We start from the raw sequence: 21,934 nt of genomic DNA, 5'->3' as shown, positions 1-21,934 counted from the left end.
GGAGGGTCCACATGATTTTGGTGTTCATTGTTGTTTCATGTTTTAACGTTGATATGGACATGATATGTGACACACCATTCACCACCGTACATCCCAAAGGGTGCTGGAATGAGAACACTCAACTGATATTTTCATATCGGCACAATAATAGCGGACTGTGAACCGATAAACCTAAAGGCCCCAGCGCTCGTGGAACCGCAAAAGAGACTCCGCTGGTTGAATGTTTCTTTTTGTAGCTTTCGGCGCAGCGGAATCATGACGCAATAACAACCCTCGAGGGATCGGAAATGCAACTCCCTTCCACACGTTCCTATTCATAACCAACTATGATCTGGCAGCCATGTTGCTCCTGGGAATAGTCGCACCAACCCCCGGGGGCAAGATAACTCCTAGGGCAAATATGTGCGTTCCCAAGGCAGATAGAGCCATCAACAGGTATATGACTTTCACAACTCGAGGTGGAGTCAGTCGAGTTCAACCATAATATGACACGGTGCTTCGCGCATCACCTTTTATTCCTACTAGTGTCTTTTCCATTTGGTATCCTGATGCTTTACTAGCAGAATTTGCATAGCACAAAAACAAGCCACGTCCAATTTTAAAGGTAATTCGGCGCAACTTTTCACTCAAACTTGCTACCATCTAGTAGAATGTAAGTCATTAAACAATCATCACATGTAGTGCTATGCAAGTGATCAAATTCAATGCTACCGTGTCTATTTAATATACTCCACCTTCAATTGGACCTTGCTGCAACTGGAGGGGATAGCGGCGTCATGATCGCGGTTCAAGTAGAACAACTGGGGCACATTGTGATACCAGTCGCAGACTATCGAATGTTAGGACTAAATCTTCTTCTGGGGGAGAGCAAGGACGCTGGGGCCTTACCGAGCCATCCACCGAAGCTGCTGGCTTCTGACCACTGGAAGTTGTTGCCTTTGACGGAGAATCCATTACTTCCTTGGCCTGCGTTGATCGAGATCGGATCCCAGGCTTGACAAAGTTCGTTAGTCCGTATTCAAACCAGTATGCGACGTTCCAGGGGCGAGTACTCACAGGTATATTTGGTATCGCCGGTGGCGACGACTCCCCAAGAGAATTCAGTGTTGAAATTGAAAAGGGCTTTTGTGCCAGTTAAGAAAACAGAGCTTGCAGTATTCACATCCTTGGTCAGAGCAGCATCATTGAGGCCTGGGCCCGTGTGGTATGCGTAAACATAGAGGTTGTTATGCTCTTGGTTGGTGGCGCCTCTGGACTTGAGGTGGAAGTGTTTGGGGAAAGAACTGGCGATAGGTGCGGCGATAGCAGAGGCAGCCAGTAGGGAAAGGCATGTGAGGGGCTTCATTCGGGAGGTTGGAGGGAGTAAATTGTGAACTCTAGGTTAGAGTTGGAGAGCGAAGTAGGTAACTGAGTTGTGAAGTGGGAGTTCGTAAAGTTCAAAGGCCGGTCAAAGGCAGGGAGCAAGCAGTATTTATATGCATTGGGTTCAATGACTTTTTATTGCAAGTATAGTGAAGACACATTACATTATCAGCACACGATATTTCTAGCTGAGTTTTTACTTCTCTGCTTTTTTATTAAAAGTAATTGAGTGCGAGCCCCATTTTCATTCTCCAGTCTGAAATGCAAATTTGCCTTACGGTGAATATGACAAAGGCAAACAGACTTCCGCAAGAGCATGAACCGCAATTGGTGATATCGATGAGCTATTGAACATTGTTCTATACATTTAATAAACACTGCCATTCTCTCACTGACACAGACATGTTCAAGTAGCCTCACTAAAGCCTATTTAGTTTGACACGAATTTTCATCACCAGCGTTCATTCACCGCGTTTACCATCGTTCAGTGCAGTCCATAAACCATACTGCCCATGAATTTACAAATCGAAATTATGGACAGTTCATCTCATTCACGTCTAAAAATTCGCGCTTTTTGTTTCAGTAAAACAGTCTCTACTTCCACATCATCTTGGTATGTAGGGTGCAAAAGGGTTATATTGAAGTCCTAATTCATCCGATAATTGTACGGTCAAACATGAAAAATCCGAACAGTGGTGGGATCTGCAACAGTTAGAAGTCTTTTCGGCACAATTTGTAATGCCGTGACTTACAGCTTTTGTCCAACATGTATGTTTCTTCGTATGACTTGACATGAAACATCTCAATGGCAACGACTTTATCCGCCTTGGACCGCTGGATCTCATGCGTGGTCTTGAAAGCAACGTCCAGATGCTGTGATGTAAGTGACCTGAAAATGTCGGCGAGACGTAAGGCCAGGTTGGCTATACCCATGTCAAATGCCGTATCAGTCTGGATATCAATTTACTTACATCTTTCAAGTCCCCTCTCTATATTGCAAAGTTGGTGCGGACCAGACATGGTAGGGATATTAATAGCTTCACCCAATGAGTCCAATATCTTTGGCAAAAACATCGGATTCAAAGCTAGAAATGCCCTTCGGTAATATCCCGCCACTTCTAATTGGTTTTCAATTCTCAGGATCCGGGGTTCCATGCTGGAAACACGGATTTCTTCACACTGAAAAGCTCTCTGTAGGCTTAGTATCATAGACTGCAAATGATACATTGAGACCTCGGCACCAAACAGTGGCGATTCTTTGAGCCGGCATGCCATCGTTGACAGAAAGGTTTGGTCACGAGTCCAGATTTCCTTGGATTCATATCCCTCAAGTTCACCAGCCTGTATGCCTTGAAAAACATGACAAATCAATGCGACGCTTGCCCTCACTCCAAACGGCCGGTACGGAGGGTGTTCGGTTTGCAAGGTTTCAGCTAGAAAGCTCGAGTGAGGGGATGCATTTTGCCCGATAAGGAACAATATATACCTTGTTTGGAGCTCTATGTCTTCCAATGTTACTGTGTGCAGCCCGTCGGACTCAGTCAAAGCTTCGCGGGCACTGATTAGCCATCCTTGAAGATGACCATGCAGCAAGACAAAGCTCTCTTCCCAGTCACGGCCGCGGCGACATATGACCTTCCACAGAGCTCCTATATCCATAGGAAGCATTGAAGAAATGAAAATGTAACTTAGAACCAACAAGAGTTGGTGGATTGTGGGTGGACCGTAAATGCTTTTCCCAGCTATGGTAAAATCAAAATTCGGCGGTGGAGGCAAAGAGGTCTGGTTGACAGTCAGTCGTGGGTCTCAAAGCCTCCTAGATTGTGATTATACCGGAGGGGTCATCTGCGCAAACGGCTTTGTCGTTTGAGAGGTTGACAAGCTTCGACCCCGTTCCATAATATCTTCAGCAGCTGTAGGGCCATTTGTTTGGGAAAGCGAAACTCCCTCCGCCACCGTAGCCGCAACAATCTTTGGTAGTATCTCGTAAGGCGGATTTTGATCTTGATTGAAACCCTTCTTCTTCAAGTGCTGAATATGTTCATCATCTGCACACCCTACGACGTGGTGCATCGCCTCAGCTGTACTCGTTCCGTGTTGCAAAGCCTGTTCGGTTGGCGGTTCTTGTACTTTCCATGTAGTTTGGTATTCACCAAATTCACCTTCTTGCACTTGCTTTTGCTGATTTGGCCGTAGCTCTGAGAGAGCAGGTCTCCGGTCTGACCCTTTCATTGCATAAACACACAATTTACCGCGCCTGACACAAGCTTGACAATGGGGAACTTCACGATTGCATCGAATTTTCAAACTGCGGCATGATTGGCAGGGATGAAGAGGCATTGTGGTTGGACCGGTCAATATTGCAAGCCACCACCGTTGTATTCAAACTGTTAAGCAAGACGTGTGATAGCTATAGGACGTGTGGACATAACAATTGGGGATAGACTGTCACTCCCGATGCACCGCAATAGGATATGTCAAACGCTCTTCTCAGCAGGAGTAGGAGCGGAAGGTGTATTGCCGAAAGGCGGTTTCAGTTCAGGGCGAGTGGTACTGCGACGTAGAAGAATCCTGTATGGGGGCAATTGTTGTAGCACACGTTCAAGATAAACTGAAGCTATACGGGTAGAAGTGAAAGATTCCATAGAAGAGGAAAATCAGAACTTATAGTGTCTGTTGGTTTCAAAGACTACAGTAACTCAAATATGTAGCCAGGTTCGATGATTACAGTCCGTGCTGATTCCCGATAAGTTCCTAGGAAGGGGTTCGGGTTCTTTCGCCCTAGGAGCAACCGGCATGTTTCTCGGAGCACCAATCATGCATTCAGAAGCCCATGGTGACACATAAAGTGATTTTATGAGCTGCAACAGAACGCGGATGCCTGGGCTGTCGCATATACCAACGACCAAACATCGGCACTATCTAGATGCTTGAGCTCTGACAGGAGTTCCTTGGATATTAGAAATTATGAACAGTGCCCTGGGAGTCGCGTTGCCTATCCTGGGCATTGCATCAGCTACCCTGGGCTCGGCTTTCTGCTGGAAAGTAAAGTTAGAGGTCCAAAAAGCCTTTTGGTAGGATGAAAATCATTAAGCAAACTTCAAGCCATTTCTGCACACTTCTTGCACTTACTAGTTCCCCGCCGTTTCCCTCATCATTTTCGCTATACCACCTAGGCCAAATTCCTGGAAGCCATTCGCTGAAGAAAGAGACCCCCTTTCACCATACGTCAGTAGCACATGATAACCTCAAGAAGCCCATGCGCGTTTTCAGTAGGGCAACTTACATACATTCAACTTCAATTTTGCTAAAAGTATTGGGAAATCATTGGAATGGACTGCTCGTCTTTTCGGCAGAGTGATTTCTGAATCTTAGCTGGACAAGGCAAGATAACCCCTTTGCTGCGGCTGTTTTCTTTCTTCCTTCAGTTAGAGGGCAATGTGACTACCTATTGATAAGTGGCTCCTTCCGAAAGTTATTAAATACGCGCTCTACCCGCCTATCAGCGGAAGGAACCTAAGCGCCGGTATCACACCGAAATTCATCTATACTGTAATTCCACTGGTTTGATTTGATGGTCTTATAACTGATTAGGGGATGTAATCTTTGGAGACACGGTATACCATTGATGCTCTTGCTTGGTACTTAGTCTCAAAGCTCTCCAGATATCGATTCCTTGTGTTACTCTGTACTTAAATTAGAAATTCGTTATTAAATGTCCGCCGACAATACAATCGGGATTTGAAGACAACGTCGATGGCTTCCCTATTTTCTCATGGAAGAGGCTCGCAATTTTTCTCTATATCGCTTGAAAAATTCGGCGATAGATATCGACTTGTCCATTATCTATGTAATAGAAGAATCTCTAAAATATGTCCCATGAAAGTAACTGAGGTAGGAATCTCGTATATCTTCTCTTTCTTGATGCTGCAGGTCTCTTAAGGGACGGAGAAACGATGACAATGTCAAGCTTTCTTGCAGTTTATAGTGTGGTGGTCATTGATCGATCAGCCGAGGCGTTGGGTCATTGACGTACAACCGGACTGGCCCACCCTGAGCCAACCGTGAGCCTACCCTGAGCCTACCCTGAGCCTACCCTGAGCCCACCCAGAGCCCACCCTGAGCTTACCCTGAGCTTACCCTGAGCTTACGTCAACTGAAGTGGGGGAAATTCCGTAGGCTCCCCGCACTGTATTACGGTATTCGCTTATTCAGCAACAAACACATTACCGTGTTCTGTATGGTAATTGCGATCATACCGGAAAAATTATGTCGTAACACGCAGTACATAACGTAATTCACCAGTGAGCTGCGCACCACTAGTGAGCTGCGCAGTCCGGAACACATAGTAAATGCGATATATGTTACATTTATATCTTAACAACCGCACACTTGTTCTATCTAGTTACCTACCGATAACAATCGATAAGACTTATTAGTACTGTATATCAATTTCAAGGACATCGAAAGGCTAGGTGATTATCATTTCCAAATTTACCGAAAATTACGAACGCAAAAGCTCGATATTAATATATTTTGATAATTATGACAGAGAAACTCCTTAAGCTCAGGTAATTTGCTAGACACTACATAGAGAGTATTTAGGCTCAAGGAAAGATTCCTGTAGACTAGGGTTGTTGAGATATTAAGTTGTAATTTATCGCATTTACTATGTGTTCTGGACTGCGCAGCTCACTAGTGGTGCGCAGCTCACTGGTGAACTACGTTAGCTCATTGGATTATTTTACTAATCTAACAGATCCTCGATCAACCATCTTCATTAGCCGACTATATTCGTTACTGATTGAATCGGTATCCAGCATCCTGAGAATCCTCCTCATTCGAGCAATTGAGTGCAATGAGATTGATTGACTTGGATATTGAATAACGATATCATCCCTTGTGACTGTATTGCCCCAACAGGATGTCAACACTGGGTTGGGTTCTATTTAACAATTTCAAAAGTAATCAAAGACGATGACCAATCCAATTCTAGAGCCCTGATCATCACAATCTTCACTTCCTATGCGTGGCTAGACAGACGATGGGCCTTTTCAGTCTTCGAAGATCCACCTCATGCGCTAAATCAAGTCCATATATGTGGCGGTTTCAATAGCATGAACAATAGTCTAAAAGATTTTATCCAATATGTGAATTATGCCCAGCAATAACAATTGAGCTACTCGAGAGCAAAGCGCTGTGGCAGATCTGCGATCCTGAAAGCTACGCGCACACACGCTGAGACATACCGGTACGTCTGCAATTGTTATCAAAATGACTTGAAGATTTACGATATTTCCAATGTCATAAATAAAAAGAGGCAAGACTAGAACATCATGAGATCAATCGAAGGATAAGGGAACGGATGACTGTTTTTTCTTGTGAGTTGTACTCCAGTAGACTTGTATTGACCCCTTGCTCCGCCCGGGGAATTGACGTGAAAATTGCTTGATCACCTCTGACCAAGAGAGTTTCTGCTTTTCTCTTAGCTTCGTCAAAAGGTAATCTTCCTCCCCGGACCACGGCTGTCCTTTTCTCGAAAATGTACCTTGCACTTCAGCCCGTTCAGTGTTTAAGCTTGTGTGATCACAGTCGTAGCTCACATCAAATTGGCCGGGGACCGGTCTTGACGGAGAAGCGGCATCGGGGCTGGAAGGCGAAGAGGCGCAATGAGATAGAGCACCCTCAAACAGCCAGGAAAGGAACTGTAGTCGGTCTTCGACTGAAAGGGCCGAGAATTGAGCACGGACTGTAGGGAAGGAAATGCTTTGACGATGACCAGAACTTTTATTGAACCGGCCGGGGCTCTTGTTTATGTGCCTTTTCCCAGGACTAGAACGTTTTGTGGTTTTCAATTGGCAATCAGCGCCCACCATCGCCTTTGAGTTCTGTCGTCTGCGTTGGAGGGATGATGCTTTCTCCTGAGAGCGAGTGGACCTCGCGGGACAGTCTTCCCGGATTGTCGCGATACCCTCCGCTGTTTGCGGCTGCTCAGCATCCTGAGAGTCATTGCCGTTCAGGATTGCAGGATCAATTATTTCAATACCTGGTAGCTCTCCATTCTGAGCATCGTCTTCAGAATCGAAAATTTGAGGTTGTTGACCAGCAAAGCCGGTAGGCTCCGAGCCGCCCGATTCCAAACCCAGGGGTTGATGCTCAGCGTCCCGACGAACACCATCAGCAAAAATCGCAGGAGCGACGTCACCGGCGCACACTATGTTTTGTGGCTGCAGAATGTTCTCAGAGTCGAAAGACTGGGGTAAATCGACAGTGGAAGGTGTCCGACCTGAGCCCTCCCATTCTCGTCGAGTGGTTTGTGTCTCCGAATGCAAACTATCCAAGCAGACTTCCGTCGGCGGGCGGGCAGGAAGCGGGTGTCGCTCAGGTTTGTTGGAATGAAGTTTGTAGCTCTTTGGGTCTTTATCGCTTGAATTGGAGGGTGGCGGGGTCGCAGTGATCGAGACCGGACTTGGATAGCGACAAGCACCGGGGGGATCACGCAGAGGCTGGGCTTTGTCTTGGAAAGGATTCCATGGACGAAATGATTCCAGGCGAAAGTTGGTGTTTGACATGTTGAAAAAGGTAGATGGCTAGAAGAATCCTGAAGGTGTTGCTTTGGGAAGGGGGAAAAGGAGGGGGGGGTGGTTGGAGGTCGAGTGTGTAGCAGGGTTAGGGGAGGGAAGGGGGAACTGATGGATTGATTGAGCCATTCGAAGGAGATTGTCATCTCCTTTATAGACAAGGATTTCCCGTGAGACGGCGCAGAGAATTCACCGCGGCATTCAACTCGAGCCGTTTCACCGTCACATCAAGGCGCGGAGCCACACCGGTTGCACATCAAGGGGCCGAAGGCCATCGGCAAAAGCTTCCGCACACCTCGGTGGCGGCCTATTGTGACCCGGCTCCACAGTGGTCGTCAGCCTAATCTCCAATCGCTCATGTATGCGCGTGGTCGGCAGCCGTCTGTAGAATGGACCGTCGGCTTCGTGATGCAGTACTTGGCATCGATTGAGACCAGGCAAGAATGCGGCAATTTCGCCATTGGTCCGTATCACGGCATGGTCGTCCGAAGTCTCGTCGACTGGGTAACAATGGTCAGGAGAAATAGACAATGACGAAAGTCTTACCCTTAGGCAGTCTCGAACAAGCGGGCCTGCGTGGACGACTGGGGGCTGTACAATGCAACCTCGGACGGTCCACAGCAAATCAGGAGCGTGTGTATTGAGGATTTCCGAGACACTCTTCTCCGGCCGCGCAAAAACAATGCCACCAAAATGAGCGAGGCGCTCAGCGAAATGGGCTCGCAACAGGAGGAACAGGAGGGTTTCTCGAGAGCTTCGTAGTATAACCAACCGGCGGCGGAGATGCTAGCATCGTGTTGCACGATATGTCCGAAGACTTCATGATCTCAATGCATCAACTCGCCAGGGATTAGCCCGCGTTGCAGGCAACGCTGGCCAGAACGGGCTCAACGGTGGATCGAGCAGCATCTCCGGCGGAAATGAAAGGGGCGATGCATCAGGTGGCAAGCCAATGGGTAGAAGTTGGTCGGGGCCGAGAGAAAGGGAGTCGGACAGGAAAAAGAAGAGAAAGTGCGTCGACAAAGCTGCGAGGAGGACGAGCGGTGTTTTATAGATGGAGGTGCGGGTTGGGGGCGGTAAAAGCGGCCAGAGGTGGCACTAAACCCGAACGGGGACGCGGACGAGGGCACCAAACCCGAAGGGGCAAGGGGATGGCGGAGACGGGCAGGCGGTCGAGGGCGGCAGGACGGCGGTGCAATGAGAGCCGGTTCTGGCCCCCCGCTCACCGTGTCCTCGTATACTTAATAACAAAAAGCATTTGTGCATAGGCGGCCAGTTCTGGCATCAAAGTGCGCCGAAAATGGCCTGACAAACTAAAGGAGCGGTCAAATACCGCTATGGCCTTTTGGGATAGGCTTGTTCATCGTTCACCCAATTTCCCCTAGTATTTGTATGGTATTCGGACTAAATTCGGATACGGTGTCATAACACGCCAGAGCACGGACAGTAGGCTCCAGAGATCGCTCAACCGATCTACACACCTTCAATCAATCATCAGATTCTATTGGACATGTGCAGTACTAGCCAGTACATTAATTCCTCATCCTGTCAGAAGGCTGTGGGATCGCGGTTCCAAACCGCCGAATACCGGTGTCCAATCAGCCTTCTAGAAAACCACAAGCGCCGCTCCTCCCCCCTAATGGGTGGTCGAGGGCCTACTCCTAAGTTCAAGCATAATTTCAAGTTCGCAGTTCAGAATAACCACATTCGAAATCCTCGGTTCTGTCTCTTCTAATAGTCTTAACTCCTGAGGCCTTCGCGAATCCTCAAGAGTCATCTGTGATGTAACACCCTCTCATGCTCTGTTGTGTTTCTCTCCGACATCTTGCAGGTTTCGGACTGTAGGATTCCGTTGGTGATGTGTTGTTTTCTTCCAGGAGGTTCTTCGTATGGTCCTGAGAGACCATAAGAGGATGATGCTTCAACTATAGGGCCTACAACTCCAGTTTCATTCGGGATAGATTGGGAGTTCGCTATAATACCGCAAAATTTCCTTATGCTTACTGGATTATTGGCCGTATCAATGTCTGAGACTAGTGGCTGTTAAGCAGCGCCACGGTGAACGATGGCAGGGTGTGACTAGAATGTCTCACTGCCCCTTTGTCCTTGTCTCGGGAGTCAATAACACAACAGAGATGTATGAGAACTAAATGAGACAAAAGCTACCAGGCAGTTTACATGATTATTGTGAGCATAGATGGGCCTTTCTACGCCTCTCTGACTCCCCCGGAACCTACCCAAGCCTATCGCAAAACCGCGCCCACTCGACCTCAAGTGCCTCTGACGTACCTCGAGGAGCGCCTCACATGGTGGCTTGCTGTAGCGGTACCCACGGCACCCCCTGATTATGCAAAAGGCAAAGCGCGAACGTTCCTGTGATAGCCTAGACAGGGCACATGTTCTTTGCTTTGTCAATCATATATGGAACTCCGAGCGCCCCTGAGGTTTTATACAAATTGTAGATCTGCCCGACCCTGCAGATCCAAGCCATAGTTTGAAGTCCTGTGCAAACTTGTCGGTTGAACAAAGAATCTCCCAGCCGTTTGATCATCCAGATCATTATCTCCTTGTTGCAGGTATGTGCCATCCAATGTATCCTAGAGTACTGCGCAAAGTACCAGGGTATTCACCGCTATCTCTTGCTCATTGTATTTGTAGATTGCAGTTGTTTCAACTTCACTTCTTTCAGCTCGGACTGAGTAGCACTTCTCGGTTGCCTGGGGTATTATTTATTCCCCGGCAACCCTACTTGATTTCCCTCTCCATCGTTCTCAGTCGCAACAATCTACCGTGAAATCGGAATATATTGTCAACATGCCAGACGTTATAATCGTAAACGACAATGCTTCGTTCACCTCGAGCACTACTTTCTCTACACAAGACTCGGAGCAATCCCCACGCCCACTCCGTCGAAGAAACACAGTGACGCAGCTGACGAGGCGCGTTTTTAAGAGGATATCGCAATCAATCCTCAGGGCCGGGGTACAGGAACATCAACTCAGCGAAAAGAACCTTAAGGATCTCAACGAAGCAACACGTGTGGGCGCGCTGGGCTCGCCTGGCTCATACCTACCAGATCAATCACACGAGCCAATGGTCTACGAGCCTATCCACGAAGACATCGAGGAGGAATTCCATAGTGTAGATGTGGAAGCAGCAAGAGAAATGCGCCTTCAAGAGTCCTACGCTGCCTTCTGTCGCGACTTCACAATGTCAGGGAGACCAACAGTGAACCGAAAATTCGACTTGAACATGAGAATGGAAGAGGCTTCAGAAGTGCACCAGCAGCCGCGTGCAAACTCAACGCACAGCAACGACAGATCTGGATTGGATTTGCCGCATGACCTTTCTGATCATAGAATGAATATTACAGGGTCACAACCCAGACCCAGACCGGATTCTGTCGCATACCCAGTATCATGTACATCTATGCATCAGGACATGTACATGCAAACGCCTCAGTCAGCAACTACCAGAGAGCCACCTCTCCGATGGCCAGAACTAGCCCCATCAAAATTCGAGCCCGACCACAACAGATACGGATCAGGTTTCCAAATCCCTCACAACCCCAACCCCAACTATCCACAACCACCACCGCGAATTATCACCCCTACTGTGTGGATGGACATGCAACAAACCGAGCAGGAGCGCAAAGAAGCTTGGCGATCCAGACTTCTAGCGCCCTTTCGGTCTTGGTTTATGACGAGTCCGCCCTGGTGGGGGCGGAGATAAGAAGTTGTCGAATAGCGGGTTGATGCAGGTTGGAGCGTTGGGAATTCACTTTACTGGCTGTATTTTAAATCTACATTAGCCAAATCAAACAATCTAAGTTTGCTCCTTTTTTTATCTTTGGCTTTGCTTTTTCCCTGTGAGACCGTGTCAGCATGTTATTATTCGTCCTTAGATATATTAAAGGCCCCCTCACCCGCATGAGCGATCACATCTACCCATCTTTGACTCTACATGATTGGATGAAGAGGCACCACTTATTTGCTCCTGGGAGCCAGTCAGATGTTTATCTTATCTTCCCAAAGATTGGCGCTACTGTGCCCACGAAGACACAGTATTACCGGCGGCAACAACATAATTTTGAGATGGTCATTGAGGAAGTTCAGTAATTTTAGAAGAGTGAAAAGTGCGCATCGATGGCCTTGTGATAGGTTCGCGAAAGAAACTTTGCAGGAGCTTTGCATTTTGTCGGGGAGTCAAGTGAATAATACCACGAATCGGCCTTTTGGCACTAGAGAGATGCTGCTGTACGATAAATATTCCTGAGTTTATAGAGACTCCAACAAAAAGTCAAAATTGGCTTTAAATTTTCAATATATTCCCAACCCTATTTTCATTTGCTTGTAAGCTGTCGGTGACGCGGTGACCATCGCATTCTCTACGCGTTCAATGTTACCAAGGTGGAGTCACATCCATGGTTTTACAGTGTCAGAAATTTTTCTCTTGATGAACTGCTCGAGAAAGGGCAAAGGGCATGCAGATATAAACTTCAACAAAAAGTATTTGGTCTTCTTGGCAAAAAAGTTCAGGGTCAACAAATTGGCCAACCAGGCTAGTCCTCAATCAATGAGTAACGAAACAGAAAACAAAGATAAAAGAGTATGTATTGATCAGATTGAAGCATTGTTTGCTCTTAAGATTCAGCATCTAGGTCCGCAAACCACTTCACTGTCCTCCATATGACAGTAACATGTGGACCAGAATACGTGATTATGGCATGAAGGCCTCTCACCCGCACAAATTGTTGTACCTTTTTGCACGCAAGTTGCATTCCCAGAGCCGAGTGAGCAGGACTTCCTCTTTCCAAGAACACTGCAAGTAGCAGCGCTAACACAGAGGAGCAGAAGGGCAAGTTGGGGCCTCATAGTGTCCGAGAAAGAAAATAAATATTTACCTCCTAAATTTAAGCAGCTTCAGAATCAGCGCTCGCAATAAGTTAGGCAGGATGATGCGAACCTTATACTTCTTCTTTGCGTTTCCCAGTGCAAATCGCTTGGATAGATTGGAACAATGATTCAGATTCAGGTGTTATAGGTTCAGGATTGTTTGGCCCTTTTATATCCGCAGTTATTCACGATATGTTAAAATTTAGAATGTCTAATGATGGAGGATGAATGAAGCATGCAAAACAGTCTATTCCAGAGAGGTGTTTAAGTCTGGTCTCTTTCTCAATGAGACAGAGACCCTATTTAAATGGAAGGATTTCCCCTGAACTATACTCTTTTTGAGGAAGGATTCAAGCTGACTGATTCATGCCTGATATATCTGGTATACACCATCTATTCATGCAGGAATCTCAACACAATATATCTACACCAGGTCCGAAACAACGCGATTTCCAGTGGGAAAGGGTGGGTCGCACCCACAGGGCGAGGGCGCCGCCGAAGGGCACTGATAATCGTTTGGGTGGGCATTTTGCACCTTTAATTTGTCCTCTGTCTATTGGAGGCGACGCATAAATATCGAGGTAGCCGTGTCACGAGACACCCCCACTCTCGCTGGTAGGGGGTGTCCCTCAGCCATATTGTAAATTTCCTACTTTTCAGCTTTACGCGTATTCCAATGATGTAGCTACCAAGCTACCCTTTGCCAGCCAAACAAGCGTTAAGCCTTTACGATTCAAGATGATTCTTAGACAAAATGTTGGATACCTCTCTCCCTGATCAAAAGGTGGGCCTATGCATATAGTGGATTAGCATTGGTCAATGACTATGGTCCCGTTGTTTGAGCAGTTTGCAAAACACCTCGACCTTGGCTAGAAGACACCCACCTCATTTCTTTGTCCCCAGTTCCCTCGAAGACTCTCTTCGAGCACATCTCCAGAATGTTAACGAGCATTTGGAATAACGGTTTCGCCTTTTTCTCAGTTCTGCGGTATCCTCTGTATCATCTCATTCTCTTCAAAGTACCTTCGCTCTTTAAAGTTCGTCTCCAGAATCGTGAGAAGCCAGATGATGTTGAGTGCTATAGAGCAACTGCGTTTATCCGCCAAGAAGCCGTCCGAGTTATCTTGCGAGGAATGGGGCTGCTGTAAGACAACCACTATACCACCTCTGGATTCAGGTCGTGCCATTTCGATTCCGAAGCTCAAATCACTCGTTGTAAGATAGTCACTTGTCCCGATTTTGAGTCAAGTTCCGAATTCCTGGAGAATTTGAATGTGATCAGAATCTTCTCCGTTCGTGTCGATTGGCCGAACATCCCGAATTAGTCGCCGCAGTTGATGATCAATAGGAATACCGAGGCACTCCATGCTCGCTCAAGGATATTTGAATGGTTTCGAATAGAAGTAAATTCGTTTTGGATGCTAAACGATACTTGATGTATGTTGTTAGTACGCAGAGGACAATGATGGGAGAACTTCCACATCGAACGCAGATTTGACTCTATGGGTCATGAGCAACCAGTTTGGCAGCTGACTCTTCGGAGATTTTTGCCATTCTCAGCTAGTCTCGCCGTTGGTCATCAGTGCATACCAGTCAGGCAAAGTTGCATCTAAATGTAGCTGTACTGCTTCGATCAAGAAGACCTAATGAAAACATCCAAGCTATCCAAACGGCAGGTTCCTTCTCGTAAAAAGCAGTGTTTTCAGGTGAAGGCAGAGGTTGTGGATACCCAGGAAGATAAACAGGCGGCCACTCTTCCACCTGCAAGTGTGAATGAAAACAGTCAGTGTGGGAAGCAAAGACAGATAAAGGAAGAAAGAGAAGAAAAGGTCGGGTAACACATAGATCGACACGCTTCAAAGGGGCAAATGACTATAGCGAACTGCATTAGATGAGGAGAGCTTACTCTGAGGCCCGTCTTTCCGTGACATATTTTGGTCATCTCTTCTCTGCTCGACAATCTTTTCCATTGAAGTTTGCTGGCTTCCTTGCCCATCAGGTAGAGCGCCTCGCTCACTGGTCTCCATCTCAACAAGCGGATTCATTACGCTTACATTTGGATTAGTGGGATGGACATTACCACCATTAATTGCTGTGAATCTGGCCGGAGGTTTTGGCGTGATCTCAACTCGATGGCGCCGATTGCCCGACGTGGATGTACCTTCAACATTCTCTGGAAGAGTTGAAAGCACCAGCTGTTCGGAAGCGCATTCGGAGGCAACAGCAGCTGGTGGATTTTGATCCACTGTTTCTTCACCGTCATGCAATGGTGGAGGACTGTTGCGAGAAAGTCTCTCTGTGTTGCCCAGGACCTGCAGCTGATTAAGTTGTCGCGATCTAGGTCGCTGCAACGGTGGATGCCTGAGTGTATTCTCATTGCTCGGTACTGTTATGGTATGGGATGGATCCAAGTTGGCTTAGGGTCTCATCCCGAAGGCATTCTGGAAAACCTTGTCGCTCCTATGGGAGGTGATTTCCAAGGAAGCTATTCCAGTGGCTTGGTTGCGCTTCCTGATGAAGCGCACCACCACTTGCTGTGTCTTGAGCCGATCGACCCCACGACTAGCATCTTCATAGATGGGAGCTACGTGGAACCTCAGTGGCAAGAAAGCCTGTGGCAAGAAACCATATGGCTCGTTTAGCATGAGGAGCTGCGATTTAGTAGTCGTCTGCGGCTAAAATATTGCACGGGTTTGGCTTCTGTCGAATAAATCTGGCAAAAGCAGGCAGGCAATCTAAATTTGTGAGCTGGTGCGTGTGCTATTGACGTATTTACTAGCGCCCAAGCCAATGTATAGCATGATTTAAATTCAGCAAATGTCAAGTAATTCATGTGAAACTATATTTGCGTGATGCATTCCCTGAAAAACCGAGTAAACAGCACAATTGTTATGTGATTGCTCAAGCGTTTTTACATACTAGGTAGCCTTTTCCTGCTATTTTTGCGTATCTAAATGTCAGGTAAATAGATGAGACTTGCTTTTCAAAGCCCAAAGGTTAGTGTGCCATAAAATTCGTACGACGCTCAATGACTGTAAAAGTGGGGTCTGTTTACGCTTCCTGTAAGATCAATCAAGGCTGTTTGTTTCGGCTGATATGGTTAATCTTCAACATTTAGTATAGACCTCTTGGTGCAGATACTATTTGCAGGCCGTAGAATACAGTGAGTTCACTTTTACAACTAGTTTGCTGATGCAGACAGAAGTTTCTGTCACTATGGCCTGTGTTATATGTACATTCATACGGTGGCAGTAAGGTAAGAAATAAAACAAGTGAAAGAGGAAAAAGAGGAAAGAGAACGTAAATCGATGCATACACATAGTGACCGGGCAACCAGGGAAGAAGAAATAATGACTGAGAGTTGAAAACTAGCATCATCCAAACCATGCATGCAATATCTAATTAAATGGAGGCTCTACTACCGAAGTAGAGGATGTTAGGCCATGTGTGATAGTCGGGAAGTATAAGGGCTAGACAGCACATGCGACTATCTATGAAGAGGCTCATCCGCACGTTGGTGATACATTTGCTGCCCCCATGATGGGAGAGGAGGGCCCTGGTACCGCTCGGCACCGCGTCCCTGCAATTCATGAAGGGGATAGTGAGGAAGACTCGTAGGGCTGCTCTGGAAGGATGATGATACTGATATTGGAACAACTGCTTCTACATGTCAGGACTGCGGGGGCCACGAGTATAGAGTATGAACGAACCGCCTGTGTGAGCCCTCCCTGATACACCGCTCGTTTGAGAAATCCTAGATTGTGAATCTGGCGTGCAGAGATGGGATGGTCGACGGTTTGAAACTTGGACGTTGAACGGGCTATTTGGGATTAATATATTTCTGTGCTGGAGAATGTGTGTTGGTGGGATATTGATATCTCGCACTTGAGGCTGCGACGTGTTCTGCAAGTTTGGGTGCATTTCCTGTTCTGGAATGTCGGCGTTCGAAATACCATTAGAGACTGACTGCTGGTTTTGAGCTCCTTCGGGTGTTCCGGTAGACAGTCTTGAGTAATGCGAACCTGCCTGTGTGTACTCAGAGATAGGCTGGTTAAGGCGTCCTCTTCCACCTGCAAGTGCGAATGAAAACTATCAGTGTGGGAAACATAGACAGAAAAAGGAAAAAAGGGGAAGAAAAGATCTGATGACACAGATGTGGTACGCTTCAAAGTGCCAAGTGACTATGCCGGACACTGCATTAGAGGAGAGCTTACTGTGGGACCCTTTTTCCTGTGACATGATTTGGTCATCTCCTCTCCGCTCGACAGACTTTACTTTTGATACTCGTCGGCTTCCTTGCCCATCAGGTAGAGTGTCTTGCTCGTTGGACTCCATCTGAACAAGCGGGGTAATTTCGCTTATATTTGGATCGGTGGGTTGGAAGTTACCGCCATTGATTGCTGTGAACCTGGCCAGAGGGTTTGGCGTGATGTCAACTCGATGGCAACGATTTCCCAACGTGGGGGTATCTTGGACATTCTCAGGAGAACTTGAAAGCAACATCTGTCCAGAAGCTGGTTCGGAGGCAACAACAGCCAGTGGAATTTGAGCCACTGCTTCCTCATCCTCATTCAATAGTAAAGGACTGCTTTGAGAAAGTCTTTCTGTGTTGTCTTGAACCTGCGGCTGGTGATGAAGCTGTGGCGATCGAGGCTAACAGCGGATGCTTGGATGTAGTATTATCATTGCTCAGTACTGTTATCGTATGGGATGGGTCCAAGCTCGGAGTGTCGATGATGGCGTTGGGTGATCGTGATACTGGCGTAGTATCGAGAACGGCGGGGGCAACCGGAGCTAGGTGATGTGTTACATCCTTTTGGCGAGAATCTGCCTTTCGCTTTTTGCGGCAAGCTGCACGGATGGCAGAGGAAGTTCGGTAGTGTCCAAAGTCTCTCACAAACTCAACTTCAAGTCTTTCCTTTCGTAGGCTTTTCCGTTTCATGAGCCACCCTGATAAACGGTCCAGGTCCTAAGCAATCCATGAGCGATGAGAACTCTCCGCCTGCGCTCGAGATTTTTCATGAAGATATCTTATGGTCAATTCCTCTTCACCCAGATTTCCAGAGGTATCGGTGGTTGACCCATCCCTTCCGCAGTTCTGAGAGTGGTACTCAGTCGCTTTATCGGTGGAGCTTGGTTCCGGAACTTGGAAGAGCGTTAATGCCCTGGGAACAGTCAATGCACCGAGTCCGCTCTCTGGGTGGCTTTCATGATTGGAACCCTCATTTGCTGAACCTCCAGCCAATGAAGTTCCACGTGGTGAAAATTGCGGAGAAAGTCTCCCTAATGGTTGGTTGTCATGCGGCGTGTCTGTTTGTTGCACGTGCATTGCACTGGACTCAGTACCATGGATAAGCGTTTGGCCCAGCTCTTCAAGTGTGGCATCGCCGTCAGAGCGATGCCGAATAGGAGATTGGATAGGTTCTGATGTCCGAGGGGATCCTAAGGGAGAGTCTCGCGGAAAGTAGGAATCAACCGTCCCTGATGTTGTGGCGAGGACATTGATTGAATTATCATTCCTTGGCTGACTCTCGGGCACCAGATCTGAGAACACCGGATGGGTTTTAGGCGGTTCTCCAGCCTGAGGGCTTCCTTGAACTCGCCATTCATTTTGACTTGTACCTGACGGAACTTCATGCCCTTGAGATGAGTACCGGCAGCTTGATGTTTGATTTGCAGCATCCTCTTCAGGTACTGCATGGGGGCCGCTGGATTCTGATTCAGGGTCAACCGGTTGAACATCATAAAGGGCGTAAAGGCTTCCATCCTCGCAGTCGTCAGAATTCAGGTAGGGTAGCAAGTTTGGGGCTAGACGTAACGCGTGAACCTCGATGTTCGACCTCGAGATCAATTGTTGGGTCAAGTCCACTTCAAAGGGTTGAGAAAGCGGTGGGGAGGAGCGAGGTGTCAGACACAGGTTCTTTGCGCGAAGTCCTCTTATTGCGCTTCCGGAAAGGACTCTTCCCTGTTAAGAAATACACTCTTGCCTCAATAGCATGGAAAGTCCGTTTTTGCTTGAATGTTTGGTGAAAATTTTGGGCGATCTCTTCCTGTGACAGGTTCTTCCTTACTTGGTCTTCGAACCATATAGGAAGCCGCTTCAATACTTCTGGAGGCCAAGCCCTGTTTTTAGCGACTGATACATTCCAATGGTTAGTACATTTCTTCAATCTCTTCAATTTTAATGCCACGTTTCTCATGTGCATTACTTACTGTTCCGTGTTCCAGCACCCTGTATTGAACCACTGGGTTGCAAGTCAGTTCCTTGAGTCTCGATAGCATTCTCATCAAGTGAACTCGCTTCAACCTGCGTTGGCGTCAAGTGGGCTGGCTCTTCGGCAGATTCCAGGGGAAAGGGAGAGCCCGCCGATCTCTGGTTTGGCTCCGGGCGGTGGCGGAGATCTCGATGTCTTCTCAGTATCTCTTCAAGCACAGTGTTATTGACTTTGATCACTGCGGGTGATGTAAGCGAGCGAATAGAATTAGGATAATGCTCGGGTTGGCTTACCTTCCGACGCTAGATGGTTCTCGAGTGATGTCATTTCGGCTGCCAGCGCCAAGGTGCTTAGTTCTGTCTGCACGTCCTTTTCGTAGGACCAAGGTTGGACAAGCTTCCGGGGTAATCCTGAAAGGATCATGTTGTGTTGGAAAGCAGACAACTGGACAATCACGCCCCGGTCCAGCATAGACCTCCGCAAAGCCCATAAATGGGCCCGACCTTTAGGCCCATAGCCCAACCAGCAGTGGGCTGTTGGCCTAACCTCTATAGCCCGCCCCAACCCATAGCCCATGAGTGGGGGCCCATGAGGCCCCCAATATAGCCCATTTCTATGCATAACTACGATCTTGGCGCTCATAAAACCGCTGATTAATGCCTGTTTTTTACGCATGTTCCAGTCTGTAAGCCTTTACAAGGCATACATCGGCCCGACGTTTTACCAGGCCTGATCTAGTATTTCAACTCCCAATCCGGGGGTTCAACTCCCCCAAGAATCAAGATCTCAAGATCCAACGGCGACGACATAGTAATTAAGGTCGTAGATGAAGCCAGCTACAGTAGGCACTATAGTTTACCGGCGTCATCCAAAAAACAATCCAATTTCACCAAGTTTTCGTAGTATTCTGGTACTTAGAGAGTTCCAAAGTGTCAACATGTAGAGATATATATCTCATATAATTAGAAGTAGGTGCATGTTTCTGTTGAACTGTAGATTCAAGGGTCAAATCTATGAATTATAGGTTTATAGAGTTGAAATTTATACCAAAAGATAGCCAATCTCTCAGACTTAACGTCTGTCTTTCACAGAAACGTAATATTCTGGGGATTACAGAGATGAGAGAGGTTTGAAGATATCTCATGAGCCATGGGGTGAAATGTTTTGGGCGAACAAATTGTAAAATGGGCGGGGAGATGGGTTATCCATGGACTTTTCTTGGGCTTTGGATGGGCTGGATTCACTGCATATGCATGATCTAGCCAATCAGATGCTAGAATCAAGATATTCCGTTTTAATGTCGACTGCTACGGTGATCTCTGTTTACAATATCTGTTTGCTACGGCGTCGATACGTCGACAGTTCTCTCACTAAGAAGGTATGTCGATCTCTTCCTCCTGAAGCTATTCCCCTGAAGCCCTTCATCCAATTTTGAACCTACTATCAAGTTGTCATCCTGATCATGTCGCAAAGCCAGGAGTTTAGATTCTCCCAGTTGGGCCTGTTCGACACTGAGCCCGACAATTCGTCAATTGCTACGCCTTCTCTTTGCCCAGCTACTCCGTCCACCTCTCGGCAGGTTGATAGCTTCTCGTTCGTTGAGCCGTCTGTTCCTTCGTCTATCGCCCTAGATCCCCTTGAACGCTTCCAACGTGTCGGTCCTGGTAGGAGAGGAGGCCAGTTTTTCCTTTACGACGCGATGAATCACACTGATTGGGTCAACTGGTGGTTGGAGACTGACTATGGATCTAAAAACAAGATCGCTTGGGAGTCACAGCATGGCTCCGCTTCGGAGACCTGGAAACAGTTTGAGCAAGTGGCCCATACGGCGACTGGAAACCCAAAGGTCTTGTGTAAGCGTTGCGATGCAATTCTTGAGCACCCTTATACTACTAAGAAGGATGCCAATGGGAGGGTTGGTCGTCATGGCACGACAACAATTACCCGTCATCTTCAGACCTCAGCCTGCCAAAAGGCTACAAGTGGACGCCGGCAGAGGGCTGAATTGACGAGGTTCCTTCAAACGGTATACTATCATACCTAGCTCTACTAGACCCTACTAACTAGCATCATGATCAGGGTAGTCATAGCCAGACATTCTCGCAAGAAGGTTTTGAGAGTAAAATCTTGGAGTTTATTACTACTAACCGGCTTCCATTCCAAATCGTTGAAAATCCAGCATTTCGTGAGCTCATCGCAGAGGTAAGTCCGTCAGACGCCAGTCCGTAGGCGTCAAATCGCCCAAATCCTCCAAATCCGCCGTCTTTACCAATCAGCCTCTATTTGCCTCGTCACCTAACTAAATCTTAAGTCTTGAATCTAGGCACAATCCGCCCTAAGCCCTCCGATCGTGCCCTCCGCTGATACAATTCGACGTCGCCTGTCTGGCCGTGTTAAAGAACGACAGCATGATACACTCAGAATGCTTCCAGAACATGCAAAGATCTCGATTGCGTTAGACTGTTGGACATCTCCATTTCAGCAGGCATTTATGGCTATTACTGGCTATTTCATCGATGCCGAATGGGTCTACCGTGAGGTGCTACTCGGCTTTAAACCCCTTCATAGTTCGCATACAGGTGCAAACCTAAGTGCTATTCTGATGGAGACGCTTACCGAACATGGCATTAAGGACCGAGTCTTTGGAATAACCACCGATAACGCATCGAATAATGAGACTCTGGTTAAGGCACTACAACAGTCTTTACAACAAGAGCCTTCGGCTTCGGCTACTGGTTTTAACGTCATCCGGGTCCCCTGTCTCGCTCATGTCATCCAATTAAGTCTGAACCAACTACTTCACCGACTTAAAGCACGCCCAAAGAATGAACAAGCCGAGACTGTCTGGACAGAGGAACAACAGATTAGCCTTGCTAAGGCG

At 47.3% G+C, this 21,934-nt stretch overlaps 6 protein-coding genes across 6 annotated transcripts; 3 read left to right on the top strand and 3 right to left on the bottom strand.

The window, feature by feature from the left end:
• Positions 1-716: 716 nt before the first annotated feature.
• N7446_012511 (uncharacterized protein) lies at positions 717-1,345 on the bottom strand (the record flags this gene model as incomplete). Its single annotated transcript, XM_058521253.1, has 3 exons — positions 717-829; positions 889-993; positions 1,057-1,345. The coding sequence occupies 3 exons, from the start codon at positions 1,343-1,345 to the stop codon at positions 717-719; spliced, it is 507 nt and encodes a 168-aa protein (XP_058366619.1).
• A 5,359-nt stretch (positions 1,346-6,704) lies between these two features.
• On the bottom strand, positions 6,705-7,934 carry N7446_012510 (uncharacterized protein; the record flags this gene model as incomplete). Its single annotated transcript, XM_058521252.1, has 1 exon — positions 6,705-7,934. The coding sequence occupies one exon, from the start codon at positions 7,932-7,934 to the stop codon at positions 6,705-6,707; it is 1,230 nt and encodes a 409-aa protein (XP_058366618.1).
• Positions 7,935-8,300: 366 nt separating this feature from the next.
• N7446_012509 (uncharacterized protein) lies at positions 8,301-8,705 on the top strand (the record flags this gene model as incomplete). The annotated part of the gene is made up of 2 exons (XM_058521251.1): positions 8,301-8,447; positions 8,496-8,705. 2 exons carry the CDS (start codon positions 8,301-8,303, stop codon positions 8,703-8,705), a joined length of 357 nt encoding a protein of 118 aa, XP_058366617.1.
• A 2,052-nt stretch (positions 8,706-10,757) lies between these two features.
• N7446_012508 (uncharacterized protein) lies at positions 10,758-11,675 on the top strand (the record flags this gene model as incomplete). The annotated part of the gene is made up of 1 exon (XM_058521250.1): positions 10,758-11,675. One exon carries the CDS (start codon positions 10,758-10,760, stop codon positions 11,673-11,675), a length of 918 nt encoding a protein of 305 aa, XP_058366616.1.
• A 3,424-nt stretch (positions 11,676-15,099) lies between these two features.
• On the top strand, positions 15,100-15,480 carry N7446_012507 (uncharacterized protein; the record flags this gene model as incomplete). The annotated part of the gene is made up of 1 exon (XM_058521249.1): positions 15,100-15,480. The coding sequence occupies one exon, from the start codon at positions 15,100-15,102 to the stop codon at positions 15,478-15,480; it is 381 nt and encodes a 126-aa protein (XP_058366615.1).
• Positions 15,481-17,807: 2,327 nt separating this feature from the next.
• N7446_012506 (uncharacterized protein) lies at positions 17,808-19,380 on the bottom strand (the record flags this gene model as incomplete). Its single annotated transcript, XM_058521248.1, is given in 4 exon segments — positions 17,808-18,803; positions 18,820-18,974; positions 19,052-19,291; positions 19,347-19,380. 4 exon segments carry the CDS (start codon positions 19,378-19,380, stop codon positions 17,808-17,810), a joined length of 1,425 nt encoding a protein of 474 aa, XP_058366614.1.
• Positions 19,381-21,934: the final 2,554 nt, after the last annotated feature.

This window comes from Penicillium canescens (genome assembly GCF_028828765.1).
Source record: "Penicillium canescens strain IBT 15451 chromosome Unknown utg000010l_segment0_segment0, whole genome shotgun sequence".
Classification (NCBI taxonomy): domain Eukaryota; kingdom Fungi; phylum Ascomycota; class Eurotiomycetes; order Eurotiales; family Aspergillaceae; genus Penicillium; species Penicillium canescens.
The sequence above is the reverse complement of the archived record's forward strand: the minus strand, read 5'-3'. Positions and strand labels throughout refer to the sequence as shown.